We start from the raw sequence: 10,686 nt of genomic DNA, 5'->3' as shown, positions 1-10,686 counted from the left end.
CTGTGGGCTTTGCTTTCCTTGGCTTCTAAAATAATTTTATAAGGTGTTGCTGACTTGAATCATGTGGCCATTGGCAAGCCCAGCTGTGCCCCTTGCCCAGCAGTGCTTCAGGGAGCTACACACACAATCCAAGGCTGCTCCAAAGGTAGCAAATCACACGTGGAAGCATTATCATGACAATTGACTGGCATTGTTGATGGCTTGGTGGAAGTATCTGTGCAAATACATATCAGAAATACATATCAGTGTGTGCTTCTTTATCACACTGCTCTGCTGGCTGAGGAGTGGGCACTGTGCCTTTCTCTCAGAGCTGCTCACAGAGATGAGTGCTGCTATGGCCTGAGCCACTTTTGGGGGGCTCAGCTGCACCTACAGAGCTGACAAGGGGACAGCTGGTGGCTGGAACATGCTATAGTTGGAGCCATTTACATTTAAGGCTGGCAAGACTTTTTCTGGCCCCATCTTCAGGTCTGCTGGGTGCTCTCCACTGGCTTTTGTAGCATGCAGAGAGCACACAGGTGTATTTATGTCTGTCCTGGACTCAAATCCTTCCAGCCCTTCCTGGTGAGCTGGTGACCAAGGGTGAGCTTGCACTGCTGAGCAGGAGCTGGGCTCCCCTGGAGCAGAGGGGAGGTGGTTTCATGCTGCCCCAATGGTGATTTCATGCTGTCCCAATGATTGTTTCATGCTGTCCCAATGACCTGCAAGCATGGCTGGAGGCCAGGAGAGGACAGCCTGTCTGCCACTGGGCTTCCACTCAGTGAGCCACTGTATGCTCAGGTATGTTTTGAGCTGTGGATGCCTTGCCTTTTGCTGATGGATGAGGACAGGCACTAAAACTAAGTTATGCATGCTTCTACTCCCTGTCTTTGATCAATGGAGAGGTTGTAAATGGAATTGTTGTCTGGCTGTTTTGGGACATACCTATTTTTGGTAATATTCATCTACTTGGGGAGCTAAATCAAAGGAAATAAATTCAATGAAGCACTCAATTATCACAAATAATTCATTGTTCTCTAATGTATTTAGGAGTGATATTTAAAACATATTTATTTGGCATATAATTCATAAACCTGTCAAAAAATTGATCTAGAAAGAGGGTTTAATATTTATTCCAGAGCCAAAGGCTAAAGTGCTGAAATTGTGTGAACTGAAATCTTTTAGCAAGATCAGATAGAACCCTTAGTATTTCATACTTCTTAAATGACTAAAAACCTTCCCACAGAGATGAGCTGTTGAAGCTGTGCTCCCCTCAGAGCACATCCCAGAAAAGCTGTAACCACAGCAGAGCCCAAGGTATGGAGATTTCAAGTGTTTAACTTCCAATATCAAAGTGCTCTCAGAGAGAGCTTGAAATTCATGCAGCCTGAGGCAGCTCTCCCCAAGCCTCTGTCATCTGTCATGCTGTGGCAGCAGGCAGAGCAGAGATGGAGGGAAAAGCACATTAATATGAGGACAGTGTTGTGTCATTTAAAGAGATGCAATCTGAGCAGAAGCTTGGTTTTGGGTAGGTTCAGTTCTTTGTTTTTCAGTCCATGCTCTTCATTCTTTGCCCACCACAGATATCCCTTTTCTGTGCTACCCTGGGGATCAGAAAATTATTGCAGGGGTGGCTGGCAGGTCTGTGCTCTGCAGCTCCATATCCACAGTCCCTAAAGAGGGATGCTGCAATGGGCTCAAGTCTTCTACTGCTCCACACTTCCTTCAACATTTATGTCCTCCTTCAGTTGCAAGTATATTCTTCTCCATTCAGCTATAAAGGTCCCCTGGGCACTGGTGACCCCCTGGCTGGGGAAGGGGCTGGTTCTGGGCACTGCAGCATGAACCCAGTGCTGGTGAGATGTTTGTGAAGCCCCCAGTGAGGGATCCACTCCCTTGCACAGGTAGGACCTCAGCCAGGTCATGGATGTGTCTGTTCACACAAATGCTGAGATGGGGAAAGGGAAACTTTTGCATTCACCATTCTCTTCCCCTGTTTGCAGGTACCACTTTAGAGATAGCAAAAGGAACAGAAGACAGAATGAGTTCTGGAAGTAAAGAAATAACATTCAAATGTGAACCAGCTTGTTGTAAAGGAAGTTTGTTCTTGACCTCAGTCTCCCTTAGCAAAGCCTGGGCCATTCCTATTCCTGTTGTTCCAGTGGGTTTGCTTTGCATTTGTATCTATGTGAGAAACCTGTATTTTACAGTTCCAGGGAGTAAATATGATGCCTTCTGTATCATAAATTTAAAAAAAGATATTTTAATTGAATTAGGTAGAACATGAAAGATGCTCCCACCTCTGTTCAAGTGGTTGACACTGTAATAATGAAACCTATGACACCATATGTAAAAATAGCTGTCATTAAATGAGCTCATCTGAATGGCCTTAAAGATAGGAATATGCTGCCCTTGCTGCCTTGCAAATGAAGTAATTGTGTTGCTTTGCATTGATCTGTGCAAAGTTTAACCTTAGTTAAAGAGATGCAGCCTGAGAAATCACTGTGGAGAGATGCTGGGAGGAGATCAAATGTAGCCCTGAGATTTCAGGCTCCATCACTGTACTGCTCATCCCCTCACAGGGCAGCCAAGCAGGGAAAGAATTGATTTTGAACCAGGAAGATTACATGACTGAGACTGATTTTTAGCCATGATTTCAACACTCCATGTGCAGACATCTCCTGGACCAGGCACTGTGCTGCAAGGTTTTCATTTCATGCTGAGCAGGGCTGGCAGCATCCCCCCAGCATCTTTCAGCCAAATTAGGTGGGCCAGAGCAGTGCACAGGCACTGCCCTCTGTGGGCTGCTGTCCCTGGGGTGGAGTTTCCTGATGGGGATAACCCAGCTGGGGATTGCTGCCAGGCTCCAGTGTGGGTTTGGGTGTGGTGTGAAACCTCCCTGAGCCCAAGCACCTCTGCTCCCATTCCTCTGGGAATGCAGTGGGAAACAGTGCTGGCTTGGGTCCTTTATAGTCTGGGGTTGCTTTGTCTTCTCTGCAGGTCACTTTCCTTATAAGCCATTAGCTTTCCCCCTCTCTGTCCTTGGCAGGATGAGGTGAGGGTCCAGGACAGGCCTTCCTAGGGCTGCCCCTGTCCTCCAGCCCTGCAGAACAGGTGCTGTGAGCCAGAGCCTCACTTTTCCCACCCTAATTGCTGAGTGCTGATAAGCCAGTTTCCCCAGACAGATCCTCCCTCCCACACTGTATTTTCCCTCCTTTTCCCTGGGTGGATGATCCAGCTCAGGCTCATCAGGAGAGTGTCAGCTGAGCCAGGATCATCTCATTATTTGGGGCTGTAAGCTGATAACAGAGCTTGTTCCCTGTTGTGTGCTTTGCTTTGATTCTCTGAGCTGTATCTCATCACTCTGTGCCTAAACTTCATCTTTGTGGCTGGCTGCTGCAGGGTACTTGTCAGGCACAAAACCCCTTCTCTCATTTCATGACAATAAAAATGGGGGGCATAAACCCACAGCAGAAAGACCCAGTAATGACAGTCACTGGAGGGATGGAGCTGCTGACACAGCCCTGCTGAAACCAGCACAGAGCTCTGGGACAAGCCTGGTGTCTCTTCTCCAGCTGCCTTGCCCTGGTTGTAAAAAACAAAAATGGCACAACCCCAAACTGGTATAATGGAACTGCTAAAATCCTCATTTAAAATACTCTGCTTTAATCAGTAAATTAGGGCTCAACTCTGCGATCATTTTTTATTAGTTAAGCAAGTTATGGTGCAAATACACATTTCAGTTACTTTCCACTAATTAAACTAAACTGTGTCAGTCAGTGATTAAATTCACATTTGAACAGACTCAAATGCGTCCAAGTTTTAATTAAATCTGTATTAAACTGGTTTTTGTGAAACTATTTCAACACAAGCACTCACAAGGTTTGGCTCTATCTGATGCTTCTTAAACTTGGGGATTCCACAGTGGGGATCCTCAGACCCACAGCATCTGCTGAGCTCTGGGGTGACAGGGCAAGGGAAGGGCTGAGGAGGCTCCTGCATGGAAGGTGACACACTGGGGCCTTGTCACTAGCACAGCATGGTCCCCTCCTCTGCTGCCCTGGGAGGGTTAGCTGGGCTTGTTGGCTGCAGTGTTTAGATACAGTACTGGAAGCTGTGACTGCTGTCATTTAAATCTGGATTACATCAAAAACTGAACTTAAAGTGCAAGACTTACAGTCTTGACCTGCAGAGTTTTCATGTTTGCATTTTCAATGTAAGAAAGATTCCCCATCACTGCTGATAACCCTTCTGTGTGATGGTTGTGTACTTGCACTCTCCTGAAAGATGTTTCCTTTTCATGATGCTGTCGTTGGAATTCTTCACAACACGAGCCACTTGAGCCTCAAGGGACAGCAGAGTCCCAGAGTCACAGCCCATCAGACAGAACTCAGGGTGCCAATGACACTGCTGCAGATGGGCTGGGGGTTCCATTCCTCCTTCATTCCTTAGCTGGGAACACACAGGCATGTCTTCCTGAATGCCAGGTAATGGGTAAGTATAAATGGCCTGCTCAAACAAGTTTCTATGCAAAAAGGTAATCCTTCATGGTTTTCAAATGACACAGGATAAGCTGGAAATGTACTGATCACCAGCATACAGCCAGGGTGCTTCTGTTTGTGATAAGGACAGGCTTGGACAAGAGATTGCTGTGTGAATTACTCAGGAAACCATCCATCTACAGAAAGGAAATCCTGTATTGGGCTGTGTGTGGTTTACAGCAACCCAGTCTGCCTGCAGGCTCTCAGATTAAGGAGTGCTACACCCTGCTGATAGTTAGTGAGCAAACAGACTGGCAGAGGTGGCAAGCACATCTGACTTAGTAAACAAAATATTTTAAGAGACAATGTGCAGTTACACCCTAAACTCCTTCATGTCCATGTGGAGGTCTGGCCCCCTCAGCTGTTTGTGGTAGCAGGACACCCTCTCCTGTTTCCCATCCCCTGCTGCTGTGACTGGCAGAGATCCATTAGTCCACAATAAAAACTGGATTTATGTCTGTCTGATGCTGCTGGTTTGTATTGTAGGTAATAGTATCCCATAAAATCTGGGAGTCAGAGGAATGGCAGGCAAAGGATATTTATTTTGATCATGGCATCTCCTTGGCTGGCCCTTCGAGGGAGCTGTGGGAGATATGTGCTGGTAGCTTTGCTTTCAGAGGAAATAATTAGAAGAGTAATTACTGGGGCATGAAGCCAAGTGACCAACCATTCAGACTTGTATTTTTTTGCAATCAGTCATTGTACTTTGCTGCTATAGACTGTTTAATAGTGCATTATGAGAAGATGGAGAAAAGCAGCTGCACAGCACTGCTGCAGGAAGGGATCCCCAGAGACTTCCCCTGCACCTGCACAGACTGTGCAGCTCTGGTTCAGCAGGGCAGACACTGGCCTGGGATAGCTGCGAGGAAACCTCAGGCTTGTCTCAGGTAGATCATAAAAGCATCAGTCAAATATCATCACCTGTTGGTGCCTTCTGCCCTTCTCCTTCCTTCTGTCTCCCCAGGTGCTGTGCCCGTGTCTCTGACAGTGGCTGGTGTACTGGAGCTTGAACAGATCCATCACACAGATGTATGAAACACTGCCAGCTGTGGAGAAACTTTAATGGATGCTCTGACCCACTGCTTTCTTTTACCTCTGCAAATCTCCCCCAGAGCTACCACGAGCTATTTTTAGCTCAACTTGGTTCATAATAACATTATTCCTTATTTAGTGAGCAGGATATCCTGTATATGGGACATTCTGGAGTGAGTGTTTAGATAACAGATTTAAACAATGGGTGATTTAAACAATGGTAGTAAAAATTGATGTTATGAATTCTCTCTGGTCCCAGTTTTGAGGTCATGTTTATTAGTGTACAACCCATTATTTTTCTTGAGTACGCAATATCTATTAAAAACTTCATAGAGCTGAGCACCTCTGGGATGTACTCAGCAATTTTCCCAGAGACTCACCCTGTGCTCAGGGAGTCATGAAGCAGCCAAGGTCCCAGAAAACAAGCCACTGGCCATCTCTCATCAGCCCAAGGCTCTGCAGATTTCATCTTGCCTCTAGCTGAGGAGGAGAGAAAGGACTAATTTAATTTAAACAGCAGTGGTAAAAATCAGTGCTGTGGATTCATTCTGCTTCTGATGCTAAGGTCACATAATTAGCATTCAACCTGTTACTCTGCAGCCTGGGAGAGTCTCTCCCAGCACCACCTGGGCGTGTAGAAGCACGTGCTGAGCCTGTTTGCACTGCCAGGCCTGGTGTGGCTGCTCACAGCTCTTGTGACATCTGCATGTCCCCCACAGCTGCCTGGGAAGCTGCAGCACTGCCCTGTGCAGGAATCCCACAGGGATAACTGCTGTGCTGGTGAGCTCCCCCGTGGGCAGCAGGCACCAAGGGCTGTGCCAGCTCCTGCAGATGCAGCTGTCTGTCTCCTGAGCGTGGCTGTGCAGCTAATCAAATCAGCCCTGCATGAAAAGAGAGTGCAGCCTGTCCTCAAAAATCTGTGTGCCTGGAGCAAGGCCCAAAGGCATGTGAAACATGCTGGGCTTGGGGGTGAAAAAAACCCACAGGCTAGTAAAAATTGAATGTATGAGCCAAGGGTTCACAAAGTTCAACAATATTTTCCAATAAAACATCTTGAAGGATCGGTTTAATACCAGGACAGCTGTGTTATTTAAACAGTTTGGAGTTTTGGGGGTGCAGGACAAAGTAAAGTGATGGGTCACAGGCAGTAAGCAGAACAATGGATGGTTTTGTCCCCTCATTCAGCCTTGTGAAGAAATATAGGAAAACATGAAACGGGGAGTGGGAAAGAAAGATGCTTTTCATTTCCTGGGTTTTCTTTGCAAGATATGGCTGTTGTGGGATGATGTTTCTGAGTAGCAAGGCTGTGGACTTAGCTGGCTGGAGCTGTCAGAAAACATGCTTTTGGTTGTAGGACATGGAATATTTTTCTGGCTGAGATGTTATAAAATTGCCTGTGGTTTCTTGCCTTTACATCTGCTTTATTTTTAATTTTAAAAATCCTCAATCTCTTGATTGTAACTCCAAGAGTCAGAGTTGGAGTGATAAGGAGTTCTCTTTGTATCTCGCAAGTGTACTCTTAACTCTCACACTAGGTTGGTTACCTGTGAATTAATTGAGGCTGCTGGACCTTGGTTACCTGGCTTGCCTTTGTGTGCAGCATCTTGGCTATGCAACATATGCTACTTCCCGTCAGGAATGATTTTTATGTACCTAAACTCATATTTTGTTTCATATAAACACAATTACATAACCAAACATTTGTATGGCATTATTTCTTGGTTCTCTGACCCATTCCTTGTTACTGCACTTGCAGTTTGCTGGGTTCAGTTTCTTGTGTTCAAGAACTGCTTTTCACCTACGTGGAGCCACTCATGGCACCGTGCAGATGCAGCACAGGAACTTTATCACCCAAAATTAAACCAAGCAGAATGCTTACATAGATGGTCCTCAAACTTCAGCAAACAGCTTCAAAACTCTGTAAATATTTATTAGGCAAACAGAAGCTGAGGATGATGACCCTGTCCTCGTCAATATTTGAGACAGTTTAACATACTCCCAGCAAACTATGTGTTTAAAAATAATTTCAAGTATCTGTGTAGATTTAACCCCCGGGGTTATTTCTTCTCTCTTAATTTGTTAATAATTTGGGCACAAGACAAAAAACCCAAGGCTTTTGACTGATTCTATGACTGCAGGCAGCTGTTAGTACGGCAGCAGCCCGTACACACCCTGGTGCTCTGGCACTGATGGTTTATGCTGCTCCTTTGGCACCGAGACCCTCAGGCAGAGCTGGGAGCTGAATGGACTCGCCTGCAGCGGGCCAGGCCTGTAGGACTTCTTTGAGGAAAACCGTGCAACGTGGAGCTTGTGACACCACACCGCCGTCCCCTCCTGTGGGGGTACAGAAACTCAGCTTCACACCAAAACACGCTGCAGGACGCCGATGCAGGGAGGGGGGCACGGAACCCGACTCTCGCTCTTCTTTCTGGGCACGGGCCGGGCTGCGGGGGGCTCTGCCCGCCTGGGCGGGAAGGCGGGAAAGGGGAGATCGGGAAATCAGCGGGAGATCGGGACAAGCGGGACATCGCGAAATCGGAAAGCCGCGACCGCGCGGGCGGCGCCGCTCCCCGCCCCGGGCCGGCCCCCGTCGGACAACGCCCCCGGCCCTCGGGCCGCCGCCCGCGGCATTTCCTCTGAGCTCAGCCGGCGGCTGACGCGGGCCCGGTCCCTCGGAAGAGGAAGCCGGCGGCGGAGCGGAGCGGAGCGGAGCGGCGGCCGGGCAGGCAGGGCCGGGGCAGGCAGGGGCGCGGCGGGCGAGGGGCAGCGGCGGGGCCCGCGCTGGGGGCGGCCGGGGCGGCGGAGGAGGGGGCCGGCGGGGGCGGGCGCTCCCCGCCCGCGGGGCCGGGCGGCGGCGGCTCCCCCCGCGGCCCGAGCCCCCGCCGCGCCCTGCCCGTGTCCCCCCTCCGCGTGCGGGGCTTCTGGCCGCTGCTGACCGCGCTCTGCACCGCGCTCCTCTGCCTCTACCAGGCGTTGCGCGGCAGCGCGGCCGGCGAGGGCGCGGGGGGCCCGGAGGACGCGGCGGCGGAGGCGGCGGCGGGGTCCGGGCTGCCGCTGCTGAAGGGCTCGGCGCTGCTGCTGCTCGGCTGCCTGCTGGCCCGCTGCTACGGCGCGGCGGGCGGCGGCCCCGGGCGCGGCGGGGCGCGGGGCGCGGCGGGGGCGCGGCGCGGAGCCCTGGAGCGGTTCCACGCGCGGCAGCTGCGGGTGTCGCCGCACGTGCTGGGGCACAGCAAGGCGCACGTGGGCCGGGTGGTGGCCGAGCTGGTGCGCGCCGCCAAGGCGCAGGGGCTGCAGCCCGGCCCGCTGGCCCTCAGCCTGCGCGGGGACTTCGTGCGCATCGGCAGCGCCTACGAGCAGCACAAGGTGCGCAGCCCCGACTGCTTCGACATCCTGGTGCCCCTGCGGCTGCCGCCGCACCTAGAGCCGCAGCCGCGCTGCGCTGACGGGCTGGGGCCGTGCGGCGCCTTCGTCTGCGGCCTGCGGGCGAGGGACGGCTGGACACGACGCTGCCGGCCCTTCGCCGAGGGCTTCTGCGTGGAGCTGCAGGGCCGCAGCCACCTCTCCTCGGGGCTGGTGCTGCGCTGGTTCCAGGGCCATCTGCAGCGGTGCCTGGGCGCCGTGCGCTATCGGCTGCAGGAGCGGTGCCGCGTCAGCCTCTCGGCGTGCCCCGGGCAGCCGCCCACGCTGCACATCCTGCCCTGCTCCGACTACGTGTGCTGCCACATCTCCATGGCCGTGCGCCTCATCCCGGCCATCCCTCTCGGCGACGCGCTCTACCTCACGGCCCTGCCGCCCGAGGGCCCCCACGGCTCCCCGGCCCCCGAGGCGCTCTGGGGCCTCAACGCCTCGCGGCAGGAGCAGCGGCTGCTGGGCTGGCTGAAGGAGCAGGCCCCGGCCGCCTCCTGCCACCTCAAGTGCCTGCAGATCCTCAAGGGCCTGCGGGACCTCCGCGGGCACGGCCTGGAGGAGCCCTTCTGCTCCCAGTGGGGCCGGGTGCTCTCCTCCTACGTACTGAAGACGGCCCTCTTCTCCCTGCTGCTGCAGGGGCCCTTGGAGGCCTGGGATGAGCAGTTCCTGGTGGAGCGGCTGGAGGACCTGGTGCTGTACCTCAGGGACTGCCTGCGCAAGCAGGTGCTGATGGATTTCTTCCTGGGCAACACCAGCCTCCCCGAGGCCGTGGCGCTGCCTCGGTTCCTCAAGGAAGCCGCCCCTGTGAACTTGCTGTCTGCTTTTGACGGGCCCACGCTGGACCTCGTGGCCTTCCAGCTGATCAGCACGTGGGTGCAGGCCCCGCACATCATCAGGATGTACAGCAGCCCCCGGTACTGGCGCCCGGTGCCCGCCCCGTGCCGCCACAGTGCTGAGACCAAGCGGGAGCTGGCAGCGGGAGAGTGAGCTGGGAGGGCTGCTGGCACCTGGGACTCTCCATCACACACTCCTGGCTCCCCAGTGCTGGGAGAGCTGCTGGCACCTGGGACTCTCCATCACACACTCCTGGCTCCCCAGTGCTGGGAGAGCTGCTGGCACCCGAGACTCCATCATACACTCCAAACTCACTGGTGCTGGGAAAGCTGCTGGCACCTGGGACTCTCCATCACACGTTCCAGACTCACTGGTGCTGGGAGAGCTGCTGGCACCCCAGACTCTCCATGACACACTCCAGACTCACTGGTGCTTCAGGAGCCTGTATCTGCCTGAGGATGCTGGGACTGATGAATTGTTCTTCTGTGGTTCTGTTCCTGCCCTGAGAAGAGCGGGCCAAGACTTACTGAAGTTGTGATTTTCATTCTCATTGGTTTTACGTGGGGAAATTTTGACATTTCTGGGGAAATGCCTTAGTCCTCAAGTGTTGCCTTTGGTTTACAGTTTGCAAACTAAAAGGCTCAAACTGAGATTTTTAGAAATCCGTGTTAACTTCTTGTCTTAGTGGCAAAATAGCTTTTTCTGAGATTTTCTTTTTATGATGCAAAATCCATGTGGGATTTAAAAATCTTCCAAGTGCAAACAGCACATCCCTCATCCATCAATGTACCAAGATGTTCCTAAAATGTGATAAGCACTAGAGCATGGGTGTGGATCGCAGTTTGAAATGCTCAATGTCATGCTTTAAATTTCCTGGGTAATGGAGCACATT

General features: G+C 52.0%; 1 protein-coding gene across 1 annotated transcript; it reads left to right on the top strand.

Moving 5' to 3' along the window:
- Positions 1-709: 709 nt before the first annotated feature.
- On the top strand, positions 710-9,966 carry ITPRIPL2 (ITPRIP like 2). The gene is made up of 5 exons (XM_054271172.1): positions 710-780; positions 1,983-2,033; positions 3,029-3,034; positions 7,901-8,141; positions 8,232-9,966. The coding sequence occupies exons 1-5, from the start codon at positions 710-712 to the stop codon at positions 9,945-9,947; spliced, it is 2,085 nt and encodes a 694-aa protein (XP_054127147.1). The 3' UTR covers positions 9,948-9,966.
- Positions 9,967-10,686: the final 720 nt, after the last annotated feature.

The sequence above is a fragment of the Melozone crissalis genome, unplaced genomic scaffold (assembly GCF_028551555.1).
Source record: "Melozone crissalis strain CALT ecotype California unplaced genomic scaffold, PUWL_Pcris_2 ptg000012l_1, whole genome shotgun sequence".
NCBI classification, from domain to species: domain Eukaryota; kingdom Metazoa; phylum Chordata; class Aves; order Passeriformes; family Passerellidae; genus Melozone; species Melozone crissalis.
The sequence above is the reverse complement of the archived record's forward strand: the minus strand, read 5'-3'. Positions and strand labels throughout refer to the sequence as shown.